The following is a 26,080-nucleotide window of genomic DNA, read 5'->3' on the forward strand; positions in this document are numbered from 1 at the left end:
GCGTGCGGAGGGATGGTGGAGCGGGCGCGATGGCTGCCGCCCCGCCGCCGCCCGCCGAGATCCAGTTCGCCCAGCGCCTGACGTCCAGCGAGAAGGGGACCCGAGAGCAGGCGGTGAGGAAGCTCCGCAGGTTCATCGGCGTGAAGACGCAGACGGCGGCAGGTGGGGGTCGGGGAGACGGGGGGGACCGGGGCAGCACGTGGAGCTGGACGGGGTGGGGGGAGGGTAACGCGCATGCGCACCGGGCCCCGCTCGGCGGCCCATCGAGGAGGGGGGAGCATGGTGCTGGCATTTGCTGAGCGCTTACTCTATGCCGAGCACTGTTCTGAGCGTCCGAGAGGATAATGTTGGTATTTGTTAAGCGCTCACTATGCGCAAAGCACTCTTCTAAGCGCTGGGGATGCAAGGTGATCAGGTCGACCCACGTGGGGCTCTCAGTCTTCACCCCCATTTTGCAGATGAGGTCACCAAGGCCCAGAGAAGTGAACGGACTTCCCGGAGTCACACAGCTGGCAAGCGGCCCAGCCGGGATTTGAACCCATGACCTCTGACTCCCAAGCCCGGGCTCTTTCCACCGAGCCACGCTGCTTTCAGCCATCGGCTGAGCCCCTGCGCCCACCCGACCCCTGGGCTAAGCGCGGAGCTCCGGAGGCGGCCCCTGACCCACAGGGGATTCACCCCCCGGAAGGAGGCCGGCCAACTTTTTTTAATCCCCATTTTATAGTCGAGGAAACTGAGGCACAGAGGAGTGAAAGGTATTTGACCAAGGGCCCGGAGCAGGCCGTAATAATGCTGGGTTTTTTTAAGCGCTTACTATGTGCTGAGCTCTGGGGTACAGACAGGGTTCTCAGGTTGACCCACGTGGGGCTCGCAGTCGTCATCCCCATTTTACAGATGAGGTCACCTAGACCCAGTGAAGTGACTTGCCCAAAGTCACACAGCTAAGTGGGGGAGCCGGGATTAGAGCCCATGACCTCTGACTTCGTAGCCTGTGCTCTTTCCACTAAGCCACACAAATGGGGGGAGACTGGAATATCATTGTCCTATCTGTTGAGCGCATACTGTGTATGGCACACTGTACTAAACGCTCGGGAGAGTGCAATATAACAGTGGATAAACACGTTTCCTTGCCCACAATGAGCCTTCGGTCTAGAGGAATGGAACCCAAATCTTCTGATCCAAGACCTGGGTTCCTTCCACATGTCCATGCCACTGCCCTGTGTGAAACGGACAATTTTGTGAATTTTACATCTCTATTTTCCACAATACTTCCCAGTCCTCTTTAAAATGAATATGCTTTTAGTAGGGCTGCAGTACAAAGGCCTGTTTTCTCATAATGTCGATTTTGGTCCTCTGCACTAAGTGGTCGGTAAATGCAATCCATTGGCAAGAATTTGAAAATTATGAAGGAGTATGATATTTTCCTGCAAAATTTTGAGGCAGCACCCAAGTCATAAACTGCTCGGTAGGAAATTAATAGCATGAGTAATAATGATATTTAGTGAGCACCTACTGAGTGCACACATTCACACACACCCCTATCCCGAGGGTTAGCTTTTCCATCAGTGGTGTCCTCTTCAAGTATGAAGGACAAATATATGTTCACCTTGGGTGTCATAAGCATTGTAAGCATTTGGAAAACTGAAACAGATGGTCCAGTCAAGTTGCTTGTCCTCAAGGAATCGATCGTGTGTACTTACTATGAGCACTTACTATGTGCAGAGCTCAATAATAATAATAATGGTATTTGTTAAGCACTTCCTACGTGCCAGACACTTTGCTAAGTGCTGGAGTAGATACAAGCACATGGAATTGGACATAGTCCCCGTCCCACAGGGTCAGGTCTCAACAGTCTCAAACCCCATTGAGAGGAGCAAGCTTTTTAGAAAGTCAACTTAGTCTGTGGGCAGAGTGCTCACGCGTGATTCGGAAACCTCACCCTGCCCCTGTCACAGTGTGGCACCAAGAGACAGTCATGCCAAGTTTCTCCCAACTCTTTTAGAACTACTAACAGCAGAATGGATAAAGCTTGAAAAATAGTAGAGCCAGCTTGTCCCCTCGGTGGACTTAGCCCAATATTGAGATCAGCCCCAGGTTCCGAGCCAGGTCAGCCCAGTGCTCAGCTGAATCCACTCAGGTTCGGCCCACCCTCCCTTCCGTCTCGGGGCTTTCCGGCTGCGGTGGCTCAGAGCAAATCTACATGCAAAGCTGGTGGCCCCGCGGTTTCAGCCTGGACTATTTCTGGTCCAGATGAAACTCGGGCTTATCCCGGGACCAGGAGTTTTGAAGCAGCCGTGTTGTGACTGTTGAGCCGCAGTCGAGCCGTTCCCACATCTTCTTGGAGTCTGCCTTGACTTCCCAGAAAACGGTTCCGCTTCCCGTAAACCCACCCAAATGTTGCCGGGAACAGGGTGGGAGGAGACCTTGTACTTGGCACTTCTGTTGCCTTCAGCAAAACTCCCACTTCTAATAGAACTGCTAATGAAGCAATCAGTGGTCTTTATTGAGCATTTACTCTGTGCAGAGCAGATATAAACTGCTTGGGAAAAGAGAGTAGAGAAGGTAGGGTTTAACCCTGCCCTCAAGGAGCATACAATCCAACAAAGACCAGAGTCCTCGGAGAGTCGCTCTGTGGCCGCTTCTGAAATTCACTTAATCATTCTGACAAAATATTTGACACTTTCCAGTGGTTGGGAACAGTGAATACTCACCTATCATCAGTGGAATTGGATAAAAATGGCCTTTAGTCCCTGTCGGAACTACTTATCTTGCACCTACTCCAGCCCTCGGTACGGTGTTTAGCAAATGGTAAGCTCTTACCAAATCTCGCAATTATTACTTCCACTTTGGCACCTCTCAGTCATTCAGAAGATATTCTGTGGAGCTTGCACGTGTCTTCAAGTGCAGGTCAACCTTTAGATAAAAAAAGGGTCTCAGTTGAACCGCTTGAAAGTTGGGGCTGATTTTACATAGCACATGTTGCTTGTAGTGAATCTTCCAACCAGCTCAATGCTTTATAATAAAATCCCGTGTCGTCAACAGTCAAGGGAGCGAGTGACTCTCGACGCAGGCCCCTTTCTATAGTCCCTTTTGATTCTTTGATGTGTGAAGGGTAGCGACAACCAAGGGTGATAAATTCTTCAGCTTTTCACCCTGTGAGGGACTTATTTCAAACTTGAGACATTCTCAGTGACTATTTTGGGGCGGGGTGGCGGGTGGTGAAAAAAGTACAGGAGCTGTTTATTGAGGGAACAATTAGTGCAGGACTTGGTGGGCTTAGTAGGAGTCATTGCACTGACCAGTTTTATTCAGCCATTTAAGTTCCTCTACAGGTGCCTGCTCCAAAAATCTTAATTCCTAATGTCTCTTAATGAAATAGATTTATTAAGTGTTCAGTAATAACCGGATGCTTTTATCATCTTTTACTATTCAGTTCCATTGTTTCGGTCAGCAATAGGAATTTAATTTTGGGGACAAGAAACAGCCCTACTAATTTAGCAGAACAGAGCCACCTGCTGCCTAATACCAGAGTTAGCAATATTCAGTCATTCAACTGTATTTATTGAGCACTTACTCTGTGCTTACACTGTGCTTGGGTGAGTACAATATAACAATCAGACACATTCCCTGCCCACAGCGAGCTTACGGTCTTTGTGTTTGTGAAGCACTTACTACATGCTAAACACTATACACCATACTAAAGCACTGGGGTAGATGTGAGGTAATCAGGTTGAACACCATCCCTGTCTTATGTGGGGCTCAAAATCTAAGGGGGATAAAGAACAGGTGTTTAATCCCCATTTTACAGATGAGGAAACCGAGGCTCAGAGAAGTGAAGTGACTTGCCTGAGGTCACACAGCCTGGATTAGAGCCCATTTCCTCTGACATCTATGTCTGTGCTCTTTCCACAGGCCAGTTATCCCACGACACAGCTGGGAAATATGGAACGTAAACCTGTTGTTGCATGGAGTGTGTTTACGCACACACTTCTGTGTTATAAATTAGGATCCCTCCCGAATCTTTGGAAGAGGAATATAAAATTTATTTATGGGTTCTATACTTTAATGAGCAAATATCCCAGCTATTATTTAGTCTTTACTAAAGTCATTCAGTGCATAACAATGAATTAAGGGTTGAAATGCAATTATGAGCCTTTGAAGGAAGCTGCAAATGCAGATGCCCACTCTGCTGGCTATAGTAGTGGATTTTCAACTTTAGTGAAGGATCTGTCTGCTTTCTGTTATACAGCATCTTATAGTAAGTTGACTCCTAAACACTGGCTCCTTTGAACTCTTCTCCTGTAGGGTCTTCTTCAATCCCATTTCAAAGTTCATCTCCTTTTCTTGAGCACTGAAACCATATTCTTAAATCTCCAAGTCCTCACTGGTATTGTAGAGACCAGACCTACTTGGTCGTGTTTCCACCTAGTGTAATGATGTGTCCGAGTGCCGAAGTTCTCCGCGTTCTTCAGTCAGCCATTCCTGGAAAGGAAATGCAATTCTGTGTCCTCCGTGTTTAAATTAAGTTGCCTCTCCCAGTCAGAACCTCGTTTGGTTTTCTGCTCGGGGATCTTTAGCACCTGGACAACTTGAGCCAAACCACGACAGAACCTCTTCCTCAGAGATCTATTCTTCGTAGATTGTTTCATCTCGAAGGGGGCTTATTTTCCCGTAGCCCTCCAGTCTGGAATATTAGGGCTGGCTAGGGATTTGCATGAGATAAGGCATCAAGCAATGCAAATGCAGCCATGTGCATTTGACAGACGTAATAATCGTGGGGACATATTTAGTGGCCATCTCTCCCACCAGATTGTGAACTTCTTGAAGGCAGGGATTCTGTCAGCTCACTCTGTGGTACTCTCCAAAAGCTTAGTACAGTCTTCCCCACACAGTAGGTGCTCGATAAATGCTATCGATGGTTGACTGAAGAAAAAGAAAACTTAGGCGTAGTGTCCAAAAAAGACATTTGGTGCTAGGGAGACTTATACATGTGTACGTCGCTCTTTTATCCTCATTGCTTGCAGGGCCATTTTTAAACTTGGCCATGTGGGTGGATCTTCAAATGTGAACGCTGTACTTTTTGATCCTTTAGGATTCAGTCAAGAGGAATTACTGAAAATATGGAAAGGCCTCTTTTACTGCATGTGGATGCAAGATCAGCCCCTCCTGCAAGTAAGGCCGTTCATTCTTATCTGCTGTAAGAAGGGTCTTGCAAGAATGCACCCAAAGGTGCATTGAAAAACTTTTTCATTCCCTGATGAAATTGGAAATGAGTCCATTTCCATGTAGTGTTTCATTCCTTCACTCCCACTGTCCCTCTCCCAGACCTGCCCCAGCCCCCAGCTCCTTTCAGATTCACTCTCTGGTCAAAGGAGCTTTCTCCCCAAGTTCTTGCTCGGAGACCCTCCTTTACGCCGCTTTGAAGGTTAAAAACATTGCAATATGTGAACAAATGTTCTCAGACAGTAATCAGCTCTTTTCCAAGATTTGCTCCTGCTTAGGCAACTCTGTGGCAAGAGAATTTCTGAGCTGGGAAATATGAAATTTCATGTTTCTCTGGGTGTATTTTTTTCTTCAGAAGAAATGTGCTGTTCTCATAGGGTATAATTTTCACCACTGGCACAGGGAAGGTGTGACATATAATACTGCTCCTGACATCTTTTCTGACTCTTCTTTTCCAGGAGGAACTAGCCGGTACTATTTCTCAACTTATCCATGTCGTTGTTAACCTGGAAGCTCGTAAGTGCCGTTTTAATTTCTTACTTTGTCTTCGAAAGCTGGTGTTATTCGATACATTTGCTATTTGTTCCCTTCCCCCCTTCTCTCTCCTAGATTTCTCGTGTTCATTTAGATTAGGAGGCCCACAGTCAGCCTTCACATTAATTCTCTTCAAAATGTTCGGTATTACAATCCAAAAAAGCTTACATTTTAAATATTGATGTCTTAATGTGCAACCTAACTTATGAGTCTCTTTTTTTTTTAAGCAAAATGTGATTTTCCCGCATAAGCATTGTATCTCGTGGTATCTTTAAAGTAGCCAAGAACTTAGTCTGTGCATGTGTTCCCATGGAGACAGGACAGTATCCCTTCATACCCTTTTGAGGGTGGGAAGCAACTTTAAATTATGCAGCTATCAAATGGTTCAGGAAAATATAGAAAATTGGGTTCGGAAATTCGGAAGTCTGCCCGGGCAGTTACGTGGCTTTGAGAGAAAACAACCTGTGGGTATGAATATTTTGGTTGCAGCCTCAGAGACCTGAATTTAAATGGACCCCGAGGATTGCAAGTGCTGGAAACAGAAGTCTCTGCTGATCAGATTCAGTTAATGAGGAAAACGGAGTGGGTTCCAATGGGCACAACAATCTTCTGTGGACAGAATCAGCTGATCTCTTTGAAAGATTCCTTTATTTTCACTCCGTTCCCTAGTTCAGCAGTCATAGCGCCCAATTAGCTCACAGCTCTGCTTATTTTCAGATTCCCCAAAATAACTCTTCAGGTAGTTATGGGGCCTTGAAAGAAGGCTTTATAATGACTGTCCACGTGCCCCTTTTCCTGAAGACTCTGTAGCTTCCAGTCATCGAGCCCCAACATCTTGTGTGTCTTTTTCACTGCAGAGCACTTGTTCATCCAGACCTTCTGGCAAACCATGAATCGGGAATGGGATGGCCTGGAGAGGCGGCACCTGGACAAATTCCACCTGGTGAGGCAGTGGTTCATTTTCATTCTTATCCGCTGGCGGACAGACCCACGATTAAAGGGCCCCCGGGGCAGGTGCAGCAAGGATGTCTCCAGACCACACGTAGGGAAAGGACATGGAAGTGTGATCCCTCATTGAGCCGGTCCACTGGGTAGAGAGCATCGAAACAAGTGCTTGGGAGGGTACAAAAAGAGAAGAAAGACACAGTCCTGCTCTCAGATGAATTAGAGGCTAGCAGAGAACTTGTAGGAAAGATAAGCAGCAAATTCAAGTCACAGCTTTAGTTTTCAGAAACAGACATGGAATTTGGCCGCCGGATATCATTTGCTTGTTTATTTAAGAAGTTGATTTACTCTCTGAGTTCTCCCTCCAGGGTGTGTTTGGGGGGTGGGCGCGGGGAGTGGAGGGTAGAGGCGAGCCAGTGTGGGTGTCAGTAGCCCTGAGGTTAAGTTTAATTACAGAAGAAATTTGGGCCCTCGCTTCTGACTCTACTTAACAGATTGCAAATCCCTAACCATTCTGATGTAACGAACTGTTCCCTCTTCAGTTAACCCGGGTGGTACTGCGAGAGTCCTTTGAGGTACTGAAGAGAAATGATTGGGAAGACAGGTTAGTAGACTGATAGGTTCCGGTGGCCTAAAATTTTTCAGAACGTGATTTTTAAAAGCCAGGTGCTGTGCTGTTCTTGTGGTTGTAGGGGCTTTTTTCCCCCCTTTAAACAGATAATAAAAATCTCTAGCTCAATCCTGTGGGTAATCAATAAGTATTGATTATTAATACATGACAGTCCTTAAATGCCACAGACTGTTTCCACTTGAACGCTTACTTGCGTTATCTTTTAGATGTTCAATGTGTTTTGTGGTCTCGCTTTCATTAGTTATTGAACAGTAAAGTTTTAAGGCGCCTGCACATGATTTAGTGACAGGATATTTTATCGTTCAACAAAAATAATACCGTATACTCTTTCTTAGCCGGATCAAGTTATTTCTGGGTGTACTCATGCAAGAAGTGGTGCACCCTGCGAATCATGCTTCCAATGGAGTGAAATTCCACTTTATTGACATCTACCTTGCTGAATTGGCGAAAGTGGGAGCGGAGGAGGTAAGAAGGGCCAGCGTTCTTTTCTCGACGTTCCTGGCCAGGGGAACAGTAGCTGTTCAATCCTTGAATCCCAATTTATTTGGAAAAGGAGGTGTTTTTCCCCAATGTATTTGTTGGATACATTTGCACCCTTGCCTTAAGTAATACTATAAGAACAGAAGAAACTCATTGTCCGTAAAGGTCCCGTAAAAGTGTCATCATCACCAATTTTAAATTGAACAAGGCAAGTCCAAGGACGCATCAGGCCCCAGGGTTAGCACGCTGACCATCAGATGGTAGACGCCCTGCCTTCCAGGAGCTCGTAATCTAGAATGGAAGGGTCAAATTTTCAACAGTTGGCTAAGTCCATAGTAGCAGGGTAATGACGAGAATAAGGAATCCGAAAGCTGGTTGAAACCATTCCATTCTCCGCCTACGGATGGAAGGTCTATTCACTTTGAACTGTGAACAGCCAGGCCAAGGCCTCAAGAAGTGCCGGTTGATGGCCAACCGACCGATGGCAGAGGCCGGTTCCCATTCACGATCGATCGTCACAGTGGGCATAGCCTTCTCGTCTCCCAACTGAGGGCCTGTGGACATGGGCATGGAGGTCCTCCCTGTCAAAGTTGCCGGTGTTTAACACGTAACCTCTATCAGAGGGCCCCCGGAGCTTTTGTTAAGATAATGTAGGCTCATGGTTTAGAAGAGGAGATGAGGCCGTTCACCCCACTCTTACCGGGTTCCCCACCCCTTCGTGTTGTTCTCTGTACAGCTCACGGCAGATCAGAATCTGAAGTTCATTGATCCGTTCTGCAAGATTACCGCCAAGACTAAGGAGTGAGTGATGATGCTCGTAACTGTTTTATTGCCCCCATTTGATGGGCCATGTCTAAAGAAGAGAAGAAAGGGGGAGGCATTTTGCCGGCTGGGGAAAGGGTCCTGGGTTGGTAAATGAGGCGGAGCCAAATGGAACCTGTTGGGCCAGTTGGCAAGATGCTGGCAGTGGGGAGGGAGGGGTGAAGGGTGCTTGGCTGATTTGCATTCTTGTGGATAAGTCCCCGGGCCCCAAGGTGCCCTGGGATCTGCATTTCATTAATTACTTGTGAACGGGACTGGGGCTATTGGTGGACACTGCGAGGGTGAAAAAGAGACCCTTTGGCTTTTATAGGGGAGAGACTGAGCATATCCATAGTCTCCTTTGAAGAGAGAGACCCTGAAACTTTTATAAAAGTTGTCACTCCTGGAGAAAGATTACTGGACCAGATGGGCTCTTAGTCCTGCCCTCTGTGGCGTTTCCCAGACTCCCAAGTTAAAGAGAGCCTTTCTTTTGGGGTAAGGGAATTTCCAAGGACAAACCATTGGGAGTCACAGACAGGTAGTGTAGGTAGTGTAGGAGTCACAGTAGTCTTTATACCAAGTGATCGGAGGCGGCGGGGGATGAATGGGAATTTATCAAATGTAGTTCATCTTCCTCCGCCCAGTCTCTCTGAACAGTACCATAGACCTTGACGGTTTGCATTTCCTTCGTGCTTCTCCTGTTTAGTCCAGCCTTGGTGCAGACCATAGCCCAGGGCATCTTTGAAGCCATCGTAGCTCAGTCTCCCTTTGCCGTTGAAGCCGCTGTGGAGGAGCGACAAGCGAATGGGGACGGCGGGCTGCTGACGGAGGAGGAGGAGGTGCCTAAAAAAACGGCCAGTAGAAAAGCCAAAGGTGAGAGCGCTGCCTTAGGTATTCATCCCCGGGCTAAGTCTGCTTCAAACCCCAGACACCTGTCTGTAACCGGACACCGACGGTCATCGTGCTTCTGTACCTCAAGGCGTCCCTAGTCTCGGAAGAAAGTGGGAAGCAGGCATCTTCTCCCCGGTTTGGCAGATGAAGAAACGGGATCAGAGAGGGGAAGTGACTTGTCCTAGGTCACACAGCACGGCAGTGACAGAGCTGGGATTAAAACCCAGATCCCGTGATCCCCAGGGCCACACTTTTCTCCCTAGGCTACATTTTCTCTCTTGAACAGCTAATTGCTTATGCGCCACAAAAAATAGTGGAACAGTACTTCAAACTGAAGTTTCTCCATTATCATTTGTGATCATGAATTGTGGTTTGAGTATTTAGGGCTGCAAAGGTAAAATCCTTTAAGTACTCAGTGCCTTTTCATCTGCTGCTGTCCAGAGTGATTTACCAGTATCTTTTAGAAACTTAGATGATTTGCAGTTTACAGAGGAAAGAGACATTTGGCAATCCCGAGGTGGGAAAATAACTGCCACCCCCTCCCAGATAAAATCACCCGAGTGGTAAATTGTTCTGATTTGGGAACAACGTGCCCCAAGGTGGTAGTCTCTCCCGCTCGACTGACCGAAGCCGGCCCTGGCTGGGGCCCAGAGAAGCGGAGTGCCCTGCTCAGTGACACAGGGCTAATCAGCAGACCTGAGCATAGAGCCCCAGTTTCCTGATTTCCACTCTCACCCTTTCTTCCGAGTCCGACCAAGGAACCACTTCTGTAGGGATTTTGCAAGCCCTGTCCATTCTGTCTCCAACTGCAAATGTTTCCTCATCGTGGCACCTCAGGCTACTCCTCTCCTTCCGTGCGACAGGTGGCATGAGCTACCGAAAGATGGGGAGATTGTGCTGTTGTAGATTTGTAATATCTTGCTGGCTGAGAGCTGGTTACATGACCCTGCGCTCTCAGGTAAAGTGAGGGAGACTCCCGGGTATGTTGCCACTCACCCCAACCCTCACTCATGTACACAGACATATGCACACACATGTACACCTTTTTTCCAGTGGTCCAGTGGCGCTCATCTCTGCTCATTAGCAGTTAGGTCCACCACATACCTGGAACACACGGTTGCTTTGAAGGAAGGAGTGCCCAGTCATCGCCAAGTTTCCGCCTCCTAAATGTAAAAGGCAAAGGTCCTCCCAAAATTATTATTATTATAGTAGTATTTAAGTGCTTTCTGTATACCTAGCACTCTGCTGAGCACTGTGGTAGATTCAAGAAAATGAGGTTGGACACAGTCCCTGTCCACGTGGGGCTCACGGTCTTAGGAAGGACAACATTTCATAGATGAGGAAACTGAGGCACAGTGAAGTGACTTGCTTAGAGTCACACAGTGGACAGGTGGTGGACCTGGAATTAGAACTCAGGTCCTCTGACTCCCAGGCCTGTGTTCTTTTCACTAGGCCACCCTGCTTTTCCTGTTGTCCCCAGTTAATGTCTTAGTAAAGGAGGAGAAGTCCTAAGCTCAGATTGAGGCCAGGGAGGAAGAAAGGGCGAGAGATCAGCGAGTTCCTTCAGAGACTTATTGATGGGCCCAGGCCGGGGAATGAGGAAGAGTGTGAGAGCCCCATCCATAATGGCTGACCGGCTCCTTCCTACCTCGGGAAACTACCCTCCTGGAGCTGTATGTATGATGGATTTTCCATTCTCTAGTTCCTTTTGAAACAACTGGGTAAGGGGAATCCCCAGAGAATTTTGTTAAGTGCCTGGATTTCTTTTGACATCAGCAGACAAAGATTCCTCGAGGAAAGCCGGGTTAAACGTGGAAGAGGAGCCAAAGGTTCAAGTTGGCAGCTTTGAAAACAGTGGACCTGTACTCCAGGTTGGTGGGCTTTCCTGTCTTTGATTCAAAAGGAGAATTTGCCATTAACGGTGTTAGCCTTGATATCTCTGCTGATTGGGTGTCAGTGCCACGAGTTAATCGAGCCAGAGAAGTAAGCGTTATCGTATCTCTTAATCCTTTGAGGTCATCAGAATGGCCTTTCCGTATAAAGATTTGGTTTTACTCGGCTCTGGGCAGCATAGGCTAATGGAAAGAACATTTTTCAGAGAATCAAAAGACTTGAGTTCTAGTCCCACTGACAGACAAGTTGTGTGACCTTGGGTAAGCCACTTGATCTCTCAGGGCCTCCGTTTCCTCATCAATCAAACAGAACTAATAATAGCTGCCTCTCCCAACCTCACAGAGAAATTATGAAGATAAAATAAGGTAATTAATATGAAATCACCTTAGAAGAGTAAAAACTCTTAACAAATAGATGATTAGCATTATCCAGTGTGCCGGTGTTGCTGACTTTGAGTCAAGTCTTACCTTGCTCCTCGATAGATACTTTGAATTTCAGCCACTCTAAACTGTCCTTTTTGAGCAAGGTGAAATTCAAGTCTCTCTTGTTGATTTTCCACTCAGCATTCCAAAGTTAAAATTGAGATCCTGGATTCAACTTGTCATAAAATTGGCCCTTTCTCTGGGTTCAATGTAACATTGGACCAGGCCTTAGGAAGGGTCAAACTAAGGTGGGGTACACGCCAAGACTCAGGAAAAGACGTAGTGAGCTTCTGGTTAGCTGAAAATCCGTGAAAAAGGTGCTACTAGCTCAGTGAAGCGTTTTTGAATGTATGCTTTTCCACTGCATGTGGTACCCTGCCTGCCTGCTGGCTTGTCAGCAGCAGGGGCGAGAGAGCACGAGTGATATTACCCAGGCGACCGGGACTGACATCACTTAGGAAGTAGTGTGGCCTAGTGGACAGAGCATGGACCTGGGAGACAGAGAAGCTGGGTTCGAATCCATGCTCCACCACGTACCTGCTTTGTGTCCTTGGGCAAGTCACTTCATTCCTCTGTGCCTCAGTTCCCTCATGTGCAGAATGGGGATTCGATACCTGTCCTCCCCCCTACGTAGAATGTGAGCCCCGAGTGGGACCTGATTATCTCATTTCTACCCCAGCACTTAGTACAGTGCTTGGCAGATAGTGAACGTTTAGCAAATACTACAGGAATTATCAGTTCCCCCAAATGGTTTTTCAGCCATGAGATCGTCTTGTCCGAACTGAGAGCCGCCCCTCTATTCGGCAGAGGGTCCATTGCTGTCTGGCTGATTATTCGAGTTAAGGCTCTGCTACCATCTAATGTGGGCTTTCCCTTTGATGAACAGTTTAACTATAAGGCTGTGGCCGACCGGCTGTGTGAAATGACCAGCAAAAAAAACATCCCTCCCTTCAACAGGAGGCGGCTCTGCAAACTCATCAGAAAGTAAGTGAGCGCTTTGGGATGAGATGCTGACGGGGAGTGGGATGGAAGAGGCGAGGGGGCGGGGAGGGTTGTCTCTTCTCTGCAACCAGCAGTCGCCTCATCCTCTAGTCCCTGACCCTGCCATCCCTGGCATCTGGAGGGAAATTTACGCAGAGGGGTGCTGGGGGCGGAGGGGAGAAGGATTGAGTTGGGGGTTGGTGTGTAGGGCTCGGACACAGAATAAACAATAGTGTGGATCAATAAGGATCAATAGTGTGGATTGAGTGCCTGCTGTGTGCAGAGTACTGTACTGTGTCAGTCATATATATTGAGCACTTACTGTGTGCGGTGCACTGTACTATACTTGGGAGAGTGCAATAAAACAATAAACAGAGACAGTCCCTACCATAATGAATTTACAGTCTAGAGTGGGATTGGGAGAGACCTGTAAGAGAAAGGAGACCTGATTCCTTCCCACAGGAGCTTACAGAACTTCCAGTCAACTGGGATTTATGAAGGGACTCTTTCAGGGGCTCCTTAGCAATTGTCTTGAGGTAGTGTAGCAGGATCCCCTGGATTTTTTTATTTTGAAGCAAGAAACTTTCTTTCAATTGGTTTTTTACCTTTCGTTCCCTGGCCTTAAAAAAATAACCCGAAACGGCAAATGTTGTGGTCTTGTCCGTAAGACCGAGTTCTGTCTAGATGTCTCTCGAGAAATTTGCGAAGCAGCGTGGTCTAGAGCGTAGAACGTGGGCCTGGGAGACAGAAAGACCTTGGTTCTAATCCCAGCTCTGCCACTTGTCTTCTGTGTGACCTTGGGCAAGTCACTTAACTTTTCTATGCTTCGTCTGTGCAATGGGGATGAAGACTGTGAGCCCTATGTGGGACATGGATTGTGTCCTACCTGATTAGCTAGTATCTACCCTGTAACATAGTAAGCTCTTAGCAAATACCATTAAAGAAAAAAGGTTCACTGGAAGAGGAGGGTATTTTATGGTGTCAGATGTGATGTTTTGTTTTAAAGCTGTTATCCTTTTTCTCTCTTTCAGATTCCAGGATCTAGCTGAAGGTAAGGATCGAGCTAGACACAAAAAATGTGTTATCGGTATGAATAATTTTTTGTGAAACCAGAGCATGCTGGTATGCTGATGACTGAAGAAGCTGTCCTTAGAACTCTTAAAAGAAGCCAAAAACCCTGAGCTTCCTAATGAAAGCCTTTGACCACTGGTGTTCTTTCTCATGAAGAATCCTCTGTAAGGATGATAAGAATTATAAGACCCTTATAAGGCCGTCAAATGGTGCAGTCTGATCCGGTAGCCTTTGCTTAACACCAGGGGAGAAAATTGATTCCTGAATCTGTTTACTGCCTCATCTGTGCTAAAGAAAGGCTCCCCAAATGATCAGGGAAATGGAGGATCTTCCTCGTGAGCTAAACAGAGTTAGGATTTTTGACCTAGAGAAACAGTTGAAGAGAGGATGCTCCAAGAGTACAGATGACGAAAGGCAGGCCAAACAGAATTCCTGTTCATCCAAATCCCACCTCACTCAGGTTCGAGGGTGCTGGCTCAATCTTGAAGGTGGAAAGTAGGTGGAATTCATTACCAGGCAGAAAATGTCAATAGAATCGAGGTTAGGATAAATTTGTGGGCAAGTGGCTTGTAAGAGGTTGCTGAGGGGGGTAAATCAGGTCTCTAGAGCGGGAAGAAGAGAACCACCAAACACCCCTAAACCGAAGGGTGGGTGTCGGGGAGCAGCCATCCCTTGGTTCCTCCGAGCATCGTTTTGCCATTCGCAGAGACAGAATATTGGGCTGGATGAACCGTCACACTGGTCCAACCTATGGGTACTTTCTTCCGATCTTCTCAGGGCGGGTCTGAAAAAGGAGTGGATTTAAGATCTTCCCAGGGAGGGTCTGGCCTGGTGCTCCTTTCCAGGCCTTCTTAGGGGTCTGTGACTATTCACTGACGGGTATGGAGAACATCTGACTTTGGTTTGTAATGGGCTTCAGTAGGGAACCTCACCAGTTGTGGACAGCTTCCAGGCGCGATCCTTGAGTCAAGAAGTCCGGAGAGAGAGGGTTGCCTAGAGATCCTGAATGTTACTGGGACTGCTTGCCATTTATGGTAGTTCTTTCAGAAAGGGCTCAGAGGGAATTTATGGCGTCTTGCATGCCAAAGTGAGGGGCATGCTAACTCACTGGTTAGCCAGTGAGAGAGGCATGAATTAAGGTGGCTGTAGAATAGCTAAACGATTGTGACGACAGGATTGCCAGACTTCTCAAGACTCTGATTGGACCCAACCTGTCGCCCCCGTTCCAGGCAACTCCCCCAGAGACAGTCTCCCTGAAGATGTTTCTGCCGACGAAGATGATGGCATCTGCAGCCAGGGAAAGCCGAAGAAGAAGGAGGTCGCCCATCTGGAGAAAGCTAAGAGGGAAAAAGAGAATGGTAGGGTGCCAGGCTGGGGTGGGACTGTGGGGAAGAGGCTGGAAGGAGAGACAGGAATCAGAGTGAGAAGGCGCTGTTGGCCATCCAGCAATCATAATGTTGCTATTTATTGAGTGCTTTCTATGTGCCAGACACCAAAGTTAGCACTGGGGTAAATTCAGAATAATCCGACGGGACCCTGTTCCCCTCCCACTCGCGTCTCACCATCTTCAAAATAAGAAAAAAGGGTATTTTATCCCCATTTTACAGATGAGGAAGTGAGGCCCCAGAGAGGTTGAGTGAGTCGCCCGAGGTCACAGAGCAGCCCGTTGGCAGAGTCGAGATCGGAACACGTGTCTCCTGACTCCCAGTCCCGTGCTCTTCCCGCTAGGCCACACTGCTTCTCCTGGGACTTTGTTACCCGCAACAGTAAAGCCGGGACTTCTCAGGATTGCCCTTCTCTGGGCTGCTAACTGGTCCGTATAACCTTTCCCTTCCTCTTGCTTTTGAGTCTTTCATTGAAATCCCTCCCGCTGTCGGAGCCTCTGTCCCTCTAGTCGTTTTGTCTCATCCTCCACAGCCTAGATTGGGAGCTTTACGTGGAGCAAGGACCATGTTGAAATTAGTTTATTTGGCATCCGCTCCGACACTTACAGATGTTAGTTGCAAAAAATTGTCATTTAGAGCAGTTTTGCCTTTTGCCAGTAGAAACTAGAGTGCAAGCTCATCGTGGGCATGGAATGTATCTACCAACTCTTACACTGTACCCTCCCCAGAGCTTAGTACACTTGCTGTGCACACAGTAAGCCGACTGATTGATTGAAACTAAGCCCAGTCGCTGAGGCCCGCCTTCATTACGCTTCGCTGTATTTGCAGACCGAGACAGAGAGGAGCCGTGCGACCCGGCCAAGGGAGGCCGCGAGGCCGGCCTGCGGAAAAGAAAAAGGAAAAAGAAGAAGCGCAATGGCAGCCCCCGGCCCAAGGCCTCAGACGTGGAAGCCGCCGTCCCCCCAGAAGCGAAGGGGAGCGGCGAGCCTGCCTCTGATGGGAGAAAAGGGCAGAAGCGGGAGGCCGAGGCCAGTGAGCCCGGAAGCGGAGTGTCTGGGCTCGGGGGCCGGGACGCTGGCCTCAGCAAGGAGGGCCTCCCGGCAGACACCAGAAGGAAGAGGCCGGAGGAGCACGGTGAGGGGTCCCAGGAAGAGCTGGTGGAGGCCGCGGTGCCCCCTGCTGCCCCCTCCGCCTTGGCAAACGGCGCCGCCCAGGAGCCTGTGCCCAACGGGCCCCCGGCCGTCCAGGTGAAGTCTGCGAGAAAGAAGCAGCGGTTCGCGGCCCTGGCCATCAACGGCAATGGCCTTTCTCCACACGTCACAGCCCAGTCCCTGCCGAAGAGAATGCCGGCGAGTTTGGCCGGGGCCGGCGGCCCCCAGGCTCCCTTGCCCCAGAAAGTCAAGGTCAGGGAAAAAAAGACAAAGCTGGTCTTTCTGGACCCAGTCATTCCATGCGGTGAGAAGCCCGGGCTCCTGAAGAAGAGGAAGAAAGCGAAGCGGACCTTAAACTCGGGGGAAACTAATGGAGGCCTGGAGCCCACTGCCAAGACTAACGTAAGGAGGGGGTGGAGGTGGCGGGGGACGATGTGGGATTCGGGCCGAGATCAAGCAGCGAGGCCCCAGTGCCCACCCTGGTCCCCGGATCCCCATTGGACCCCTTATGTTCAGGCACCTTCCTTCACTGACTATCTCGTCTTATGCCGTCGAGTCATCTCCGACCCGTAGCGACGCCGTGGACGCATCTCTCCCAAAACGCCCCACCTCCCTCTGTAATCGTTCTGGTAGTGGATCCATAGAGTTTCCTTGCTTAAAAATGCGGAAGTGGTTTACCATTGCCTATTTCCACTCAGTAAACTTGAGTCTCTGCCCTCGAATCTCTTCCGTGCTGCTGCTGCCTAGCACACGTTAGTTTTGACTGTGAGGCCTATAATTCCCAGCAGTCCCTAAGCCCAACGTTTCCTGTGCTCAAGACATGCATTCGGTCGTATTTATTGAGCTCTTACTGTGTGCAGAGCACTGTACTAAGCACTTGGAAAGTACAACTCAGCAACAGAGACCGTCTTTACCCAATAACGGACTCACAGTCTAGAAGAGGGAGACAGACAACAAAACAAAAGTAGACAGGCATCAATAGCATCAAAACAGATAAATAGAATTCTAGATATATACACATCATTAATAAATTAGAATAGTAAGTACCTACAAATATATGCAAGCGCTGTGGCGAGGGGAAGGGGGTAGAGCAGAGGGAGGGAGTAGGGGTGATGGGGAGGGGGAGCAGGATTCTATTTCAGACCCGCCCCCCCAGAGAAGTAGGACAGCTGGGGAGCTGTGAGGGATTTCAGCCCGAACAGAATGCTTCCCCGAGGGATCCCACACCTCTTAGGGAAAACTTCCTGCTTCCCGAATACTGTTTGCGGAGGCCAGGCTCCTTGTGGAGTAGGAGAGATGGCCAGGCCAGGGCAGCCGGTAGCTTGGGCCTGCTGGCCATTGCAGTTGGCAAAGACCATTGCTGTGACTAGTAAACGGGCCTCACGGCCAGCGGGCTCTCTCTCTCTCTGTGGGCACCGCCCCTACTACTGTCTCACCTTCCACTGACTTGGTCTGGCCAGGGAGTCCTAGGAGGAGAGCAGAAATCCCCGTTTTCCCTGTTGTACGGCCTTACCGACCGCCAAGCAGCTTATGTGCTGAGGAGCCAACTGCCCCTTTTTTGGCCAGAGGCCCAGGAGGAGACAGGTGCTGTCATCCTAGTTGGAGAGGTCCTTCAAAACCTCTACGGCTGCCTTTGCCGCAGAGCCCAGCTCTGTGGTCTTTATTGGCCGACTGAGTCATGGCTGCTCAGTGATTTTTCTTTGGGGCTTATTTCACACAGGCCAACGAACAGCTGGTTGGGTAGAAGTTGCTTTGGAGACCCTCATTCCAGGCCAGATTCCAAACAGTGATTAGAATGGAATCATTGGAATGCAAGATGAAGAGCACTGTATTTGTAGGTTTTCCCAAATCATCTCTCTACAAGGCTCTGCTCTCTGCTTTCTCCCCCTCACCCAGTCTGTCCCGCAGCCTTGGATTTAAGATTTCTTGCCTGCTTGAGCAACTTTTCCATGTGGCTCGTTTCCCTTTTCCCTCCCGGTAGGAGAGCAGCGGGACTTACGGCCCGGCGAAGAAAGCAAAGCTGAAGACCGAGAATGATTTTGTGAAGTTTGAAAGCACAGCGTTACCGAAGCCCGTGTTCTTCAGGAAAGCCAAAAGCAATGCCAGCATCTCCTCCCCGACCCCGACCGTTCAGGTATCGAGACTAAGGGGGTCCGTTGTGCCGGGCCTGGCTCGGAAACACATTCCCCGGCTACCCCTGCTGGACCGTGGTGGACAGTGGCAGTTTAGAGTTCACAGGGGAGGGGAGAGGGATGCTTGCTTAACTTGGCAACTCTGTTGAGGAGCTCCTGGAGAGTGCGCACTTCTGGCCTTACCCCACAGGGAAAGGGTTCTGGCTAGATTCATGCCCTCTCCCCAGTTTGGTGTCCACTCGCACACAGACATACCTCCCGCAACACCATAACTAGTTTGGCCTCCATCATCTACTTTCATAAATGAAGAAAACGGGGTTAGCAAAGCTAAGAGGGTGAGCCTTTGCTACTAGTGGGCTGGAGCAGGGTGGGTGCCCCTGTGGGGAGCAGAGGCAGCTTGCGCCATTGCTTCTGGGAACATGTGCCCACTTGGATTTGTGGTTCTCAATCAAAGTGACAACCGGCAGCTTCCAGAGTCAGTAAGTTCCCCTCCCTGGGCTGTAGAGAGAAGCCGGAAGCCCAATGTGATTCTGCATCTGATCTGGTGTCTAGCCCAGCGCTTAGCACTCGGGGGTGGTGGGCAGTGCCCATAATGATTGGGAAAAAGAGGCGTAGCTCCCCTGGGTTGGGCACATCTGCTGATCCGCAGGGGTTCCCGAGGACACCGGTGGGATACGAGCACAGAGAGCAATCCCCAAAGCCTGACTCCAGTTCTCTTTCTTTCAATTCCATCTTACTCTGCAGTCAGGCCAGAAGCTGCCGTCCACCTCCAAAAAGGTCACCTTTGGCCTAAACAAGAACATGACTGCTGGTGAGTTGAATGAATCTGATTCCCCTTCCCTCCATCGGGCGGAGGAGTAAAGGGACGGGGGACAATAGGCTCCCGGGGTCAGCCGGAGCCTTCCTCTCGGTCAGATCCGGCTGGAGGAGGGCTCTGTTACAGTTTGGTTTGGCAGAGTGTGAAGGCAGATCTTCCCACGACGGTCCCTTCCGGGGCCCCAGGTACCACCCCGTGTAAACTGAGTTGTCCCCAAACTCCAGAGGGTTCTTTCCAGGAGACAGGAGTCTTCTCAAGGTGCCCCTAGGATTCAGCCCTTAAAACTCCCTTCCCAGCAGGACCCAAGAGAGGACATCTCAGGCCCAAAATGGGTGGCCCCATTGCAGGTGAAGAGGCCTCTGGGAAACCCCCAAGGATCGCCTGTTTCCCCTGTGGTTTTCCTGTCTGTTTCTGCCTCCTCCAAAAGGGAGCTCAGGCCCGTTTCGTTTTTAGTCTTTCCTCTTTCACTGTAACCCGGTTTCAAAGTATTTTATTCAGCCAGGACCCAAGACTGGGCTGTCCGAACAAAGTCTGTCAGGGGATAGTTAAAATGTTAGAACCCTTGTCCTGGTATACCTTCATAATTTTGCTCCCGGGGCTGGAGACCGAAGAGCTTCTGGGTGACAAAAGATCGCCCTCTGCATATATTGTGGAAAATAAAGCCTGGGTCCTCAAGACAGGTGCTTTTTTCTTCCCCTTTTATTCTTCCATATTGCTGTCCCAGGTGCACCCTTTGGATCCCTTTGATTTGTCCCTCTGCAGAGTACCCGCAAACATGTTTTCCCCCTGGAGCTCTGAGTCACCAGTAGACACCTGGCTTGCAGTAAACAGCCAACACCCTCTCCCCAGCCTTAAGCACTTTGAGGGCAGGAATCGCTAACTCTGCTAACTCTGTCGCTAACTCTGCTAACTCTGTCGTTCTCCCCCCCAGCCTTCAGTACAGTGGTCTGTACACAATTCATTGAGCTCCTTCCTCGAGGGCAGAAATCGTGTCTACTACCTCTGGTGCACAGCCTTCAACACTTAGGATAGCGATCTGCTCTTCGGAGCACTCATTAAATACCACTGGCTGATTGACTGGCCTCTCTCCACGACCCCCCCCCCCCCCCCCCCCATGCCATCGGGAATGTGACTTTTCTTTTGTTTCTGGCAGAATTCAGGAAGACCGACAAGAGTATCCTGGTGAGTCCTTCTGGACCCTCCAGAGTGGCTTTTAATCCCAAGAGGAAGCCTCTCCACGGAGTGCTGAAGACCCCTACAGGTTCACCTTCAGAAACTCCCCTAATGAATAAGAAATCACTCTTCCCTCCTCAGAGAAGACCAACTGCAATGGACTTCTTTTAAGCATAGCAGTGTTCCTCTCCGTCTCTTGGGACGATTTCTTTTTGTACAGAAGACTCTGTAAATTATGACTTTGAAATTTTGGGCCCTTTATATTATTGTTATTTTATAAATTGCTATATATTGTACATAAACGGTCTGGTTTTACTCTGTGACACTGCTGTGTTACTATCTCTTCTCTAGGGTCATTGAGACATCACGTTGCATCGGTCGCTCGGACCCTCGGGGATTTGCATTTGTGAGCGTGTGCGTGTGGGCGCTGTTGCCTGACACGCATCCTGTCTCTTGTCGGTAACATAGTCGATCCTGGCACGGACTCACCGGGCAGCACAAGCGCATTTATTCACTTCCCAAAGGGAGGGCGACAAGTCTCTTCTGGGCCCGACCAGCAACTGACTGCCTGAACTCCCCATCCTTAGCGCTTTCTTCCCTCTCCCCATAGGTGGGGCCCAGATCGTCGGGCCCTGTCCCGTCCTCCCTCCCATCCTGCTTGCCCTGCCCTGTACCACCCCAACCCCTACTGAGCACGTCCGGTGGCATCTTCTCTTTTTTTCTACCGTTCCCATAGTTCATCTTGTGGCTTCGTCACTAGCTGAGGTAGCCTCTCTGTCACTTTCTGTGGTGAAGTTGGCGGTTGAGTTTCCAACTGTTCTGTCTTTTCCTGATACTCATTCGTCACGGGCAAGTCCCTGATGCCAACGTCGCATTTTTAAGAGAGCACATCGATGGGCATAATTTGCATTTTTGAGGTGGTGTTTCAGTGGGAAACAGTGGGGGGGGCGGGGCAGGCATTGGAGGGTGTTCGAACCCCCATATGTATGGTACACTCGTCCTTGAAAATTGAGATGAGCAAAAGCCAGAATCAGAATACGACAGTAAATGTCGCCAACGGTCCAAACGTACAATGTAATGACAAAGTAGAGTCTTGCCTACAAAAGGTTGTTTATTGATGGCAAGATATAGGTGACATTCTGGGTGGTATCGAGTGATGGTGAATTGATGAAGGATCTCTGAATCATGGAGTTTATGGTGATGAAGTGTCTCTGAATCGTGAAGTTTATGCAACATTGTTGATGCTGTAACGTCTCCTAAGCTAAAACTATCTCCTGGAAAGCGTAGAGCAAGTATTAACTCCAGAGTTCATGTTTCATCCTCCAGTGTCTTGCTTTGCACAGCCTCCTCAAGTGCACAATTGGCTATGCTAGAACAAGAGGCTTCTGTATGTTTGTGTAAATAGAGCCTTTTAAAAAGTCTAGGAATAGGTTCCAGTGCACCGCTACTTAACTGCTGTGTGGGGAATACTGACCGATGGATTTCTGGCTCTAATTGGGCTCTGGATTTTTTTGAAATATACCTCTGGTGTCGCTTTTCTCAAAGGAGCCTGTTACTAATTTCTTTCAGTCTTTGGACTACACCGTAATATTTTTGTGCATGTCCATAAATCAAATCTTTTCTCTTTGCTCTGTTTCCCTTCATTCCTGCATCGACTTCCTGAGCTCTGGTTACCATCTGCTCCACATCCTTAAGCTGCTAAGAAAGAGCCAAAGCCAACTTTCTGACCGCTACCATCATCGATGGTATTTAGTGGTCCCTTACTGTGTACAGAGCACTGAAATGAGTGCTTGGGAGAGTTCAATTGTACTTTTAATTGTGGTCTCCATATCCCGCCATTTCCACCCTGCAGCCCCTTTTGGACTGAATTCATAGGGCATCATCTGTGCTGGTGGGCACAGCCCTCTTCCTCTACCCTCTTTCCTCTGCAGTTTCGTTTTACGTCACTTTCCCTTAATGACCTGAACACTCAAGCCCAAGATTTGGCCATCCCTGGAAGGAATGGAGTTTACTCTTCTACACTGTTCAAGCAAGAGGCTTCTGGAAAAGCATAGCTGTTGGTTACCAAGGAAGCCGGGCAGGCTGGATCTGTGCCTCAGGATCAGTGAGGTACAGGTCCAATATACTTCTGTCCTCCGGTGGCCACAGGTTTATCCGGAAACCAAAATGGATTCCGCGAAAGTTTCGCTGCGTTCAGCTTTGTCTTAATTTGCCTCCTACTGGTTTTTTTGTTGGCTTTGTTTTTTTGAAACTCCTGGGTTTGAGAAGCGGGCAGGCCTCAAGAAGCAAGCAGCTTTGGGGAGCCTGTGTGCGTCAGTTAACTTTACATTGTCACCCCTAGTTTTTTTCTAAAAACCTTAAGTCTCAAATGCTAGTCACTTTTAGAAAGTTAAATCTTATCTAAAGATTTCATTTGCTCAAAGGACGCTAGTCCTTTGCTCTCGGGAAACCAAGTCTGTGATGTGCTCACATAGTAGGGAAAGGCTAACTCTGCCTCGGGCCTCAGGGTTTCAATGAGCTATGGCTTCAGAATGGGACTTCTTGCATTCCCTTCTGGCAGTCTGAGGATTCTCCAGCCCGCAAGGCCTAACTCCTCGTCTTGAGAGCTGTTAAAAATAGCAGATGGTTGTCAGCCTTCCGTGGAGCGCCGCAGAGTGACTATTTTCTCATTCAGCCACCCTGTGGGAATCATATGCCACATAACTCCCTAAGTGACAGAATTCTTCTGCAGTCTCTACAGAACCCAACGGTTTTCTGAAATTCCCCATCGCGTTTGGGTAATTGCCAGTGGATACTGCTGTTGAGATGCCTGGCAAACTTGGCAGACAAGTGATTTTGAAAAATCTTTTATTTTGTTGCTTTTCACGCGACTGTCAAAATGAGGCGCTTTCCTGTTTTTGTCTTTTTGAATTTCATGATAAATGCCGGCAGTGGGGGATTTTAACCTCAGAGTCTGGCGAAGACACCATCATCAAATGATGCATGTGTATTATTTGGTTTCATGTAAGGAAGTGATTAGTAAAGAGGGGAAACCTTTTGGGTCTTGATAGACACTTGCTTTGCCTGGTGAAGATTTAAGCTGATGAGACCCCAGAGGAAAGAATGAGTTAATACTGCTAATCTTGCCCATTGATACAAGTACGTTTTTTATTGTAAATGCATGGTTTGAAATGCATTCCATTTGAGATACAATTTGGGTATAGATACATTCACAGTTTGACTGTTCTATGAGAGGTAGAATTTGAGGTTCAACTGTTGAAAGTTAAAAAAAAAAAAAAAACTTTTATCATTTGTAATCTTGACCTCTTGAAATCCCGCAAATTGTGTCTTTGAAATCTATCTTTCATTCAGCACTTGAGTCCAGGGTCTCACCAGCGTACCTGCTGTGTAAACCCTTTGTAAACCCAAAGATGCTAATATGCGCAGGAGGTTCTGAGGCAAAGAGGGGGCCGTTAGCCACCAGTGAATAGTAATGCCCAGAAGTTGTCCATGCTGTATCTGTACTTTCCCTGGTGTGACGTGGTAGAAATGGCCCCGGGTCCAATACACATTCTTGGTCTCGAGTGGTAGCAGTTGTGTCCAGAGACCAAGTGGGAAACCAGGCCATTCGTCTCCATCCGTCTGGACTTGCTCCCTATTGTGTGTACTTGGTTCTTTGGCAAGGAGATGCCCTAAAGAATGGCCGCCAAGAAAGGGGAGACGTATACACATAGGGAAGAAATGTTTTTGCATAAAGTTGGGTCTGTTTTAAAAGTTAGTGATGGTTGTTCTCCTTTTTCTACCTAAAACCAGAGTTTTTAAAAACAAATGTCCCTGAAAGGTGTGGGATTCCATTATTTCTGGTTTTAAAAAAGATGAAAAACACAGTAAGGGCTTGTTAAATGTTTTATCGTTTTCTGCTGGAAAACAAGCACCTAACCTGGGGAAAGACAAGTGGGTGGAGGAGACTTGCTAAAGAGCCTAACTGCCTCTGCCACACATGTGTACACACCCCCTTTTCCCCCTTTTCTCCACCTCCCAGCCCCACCCAAAGCCCCCCAGGGCTGGGCAGAGCCCCATAATAATCACTCACCCCCTAGCTCCCAACCAGGGCAGACCCCAGAAGTTGCTCAGCCCAGGGCCCTGTTTTGTAACCAAAAAGCCCTGGCTAGGTCTGCCAAGTATGTTAGAAGCTCCAAACGTACGAAGTTCTGGGAGTTGATTCGAAATGCTGTATTTTGTGTAAAAAGAAGTTAACTTTACGCGGGTCTGGTCAGTTTTGTACAATTTTGTATCAGATGTCTAAAGATTTATTAATGTTTGTAACTTTCAATAGAGTAAAAGCACAAAAAATAGCAGAATGGGAAAGTTAAGGGGTTTGGGAGGGATTTTTTTGCATTGGAGTTTTTGATCTTGGAACGTTATAAAATTGGATTTAATCTACTCTGGGTGTACTTTTCCTGTATTTTTTTATTGCACTGGAGAGGAGTTTTTCTTCACCATATGTGGGTGTATCAGCAACTATGGTGTGGTCAGTTCTGTGAGAACAGGTCACATAGCCAAATCTAATAAAATTGTCTTTTGTCATTTTTAAAAAAAAATTTGGTGGTAACTGTCAACACTGCCCCCCCCCCCCGAAATATAATGTGCAAGAGGGGGATTGTCGAAAATAGGAAGGTGTTTTGGGGTGGGGGGGAAGGTGCTACCAAGCAGTTGCAAAAAATAATAATTCTGGTATTGTGTGCTTATTATGTGACAAGGTAACTGAAGCACAAAGAAGTGAAGTGATTTGCCCAAGTCTCACAGAGCAGACAAGTAACAAATTAGAGCCCAGGTCCTTCTTTTTTCAGTCATTTATTGAGCACTTTCTGTGTGCAGAGCACTGTACTAAGCGCTTGGGAGAGTTCAATACAACAATAAACAGACAGGTTCCTTGCCCACAATGAGCTTACAGTCTTGGAGTGGCGGGGGAGAGTGGGGGGTGCTCTATCCACTAGGCCACGCTGCTTCTCTGGGCAGTGACCATTCCGGGTGAGTGCTTCTCAGTCACCAATGCTTAAGAGGGGAAAGGTCTGTCATCTTGCCAACAGGACATTCCATTGAGTTGTTTTGGCAGTAATAATAATAATGTTGGTATTTAAGCACTTACTATTTGCAGAGCACTGTTCTAAGCGCTGGGGGAGATACAGGGTGATCAGGTTGTCCCACATGAGACTCACAGTCTTCATCGCCATTTTCCAGATGAGGGAAGCGAGGCACTGAGAAGTTAAGTGACTTGCCCACAGTCACACAAGTGGCAGAGCCGGGATTCGAACCCATGACCTCTGACTCCCAAGCCCGGGCTCTTTCCACAGTAGTGGCGATGGTTTGCACAGAGCCAACCACATGTCTTGCCCGGTCCCTCTGTGCGTCAGGCTTTGGGAAGCAGCCGGTCGGGAGGACGGGGGCGGTCTGTGAGCCAAATCAGAAGATCTCTGAGACCCCCAGTGGAGGCAGACACCAATGTGCCCTTGCCCATTTGGTAAGCCACCGCAGAGTGTGGTCCTCGGGGTCTCAGTCAGGGTTGGATAG

The 26,080-nt window shown here is 48.4% G+C and overlaps 1 protein-coding gene and 1 long non-coding RNA gene across 4 annotated transcripts; one reads left to right on the forward strand and one right to left on the reverse strand.

The window, feature by feature from the left end:
• Positions 1-24,952, forward strand: RRP1B (ribosomal RNA processing 1B). 3 transcript variants are annotated; one of them, XM_007667222.3, is made up of 16 exons: positions 1-162; positions 5,093-5,172; positions 5,682-5,739; positions 6,615-6,700; positions 7,245-7,306; positions 7,669-7,798; positions 8,550-8,614; positions 9,321-9,487; positions 11,282-11,376; positions 12,707-12,804; positions 13,833-13,852; positions 15,102-15,230; positions 16,086-16,810; positions 18,390-18,542; positions 19,285-19,351; positions 20,511-24,952. In XM_007667222.3, exons 1-16 carry the CDS (start codon positions 30-32, stop codon positions 20,699-20,701), a joined length of 2,259 nt encoding a protein of 752 aa, XP_007665412.2. In that variant the 5' UTR covers positions 1-29; the 3' UTR covers positions 20,702-24,952. The 3 variants fall into 3 exon arrangements, with proteins under 3 accessions (XP_007665412.2, XP_007665413.2, XP_039770564.1); XM_007667223.3 differs by having other exon boundaries at positions 11,285-11,376; XM_039914630.1 differs by lacking the exons at positions 1-162; positions 7,245-7,306 and having other exon boundaries at positions 5,133-5,172.
• LOC103170212 lies at positions 9,157-15,020 on the reverse strand. Its single transcript, XR_486023.2, has 3 exons — positions 14,805-15,020; positions 10,610-10,668; positions 9,157-9,457 (listed from the first exon to the last, which is right to left on the reverse strand). It is a non-coding gene; the product is annotated as an uncharacterized LOC103170212 (long non-coding RNA).
• Positions 24,953-26,080: the final 1,128 nt, after the last annotated feature.

The sequence above is a fragment of the Ornithorhynchus anatinus genome, chromosome 18 (genome assembly GCF_004115215.2).
Source record: "Ornithorhynchus anatinus isolate Pmale09 chromosome 18, mOrnAna1.pri.v4, whole genome shotgun sequence".
Lineage (NCBI taxonomy): Eukaryota > Metazoa > Chordata > Mammalia > Monotremata > Ornithorhynchidae > Ornithorhynchus > Ornithorhynchus anatinus.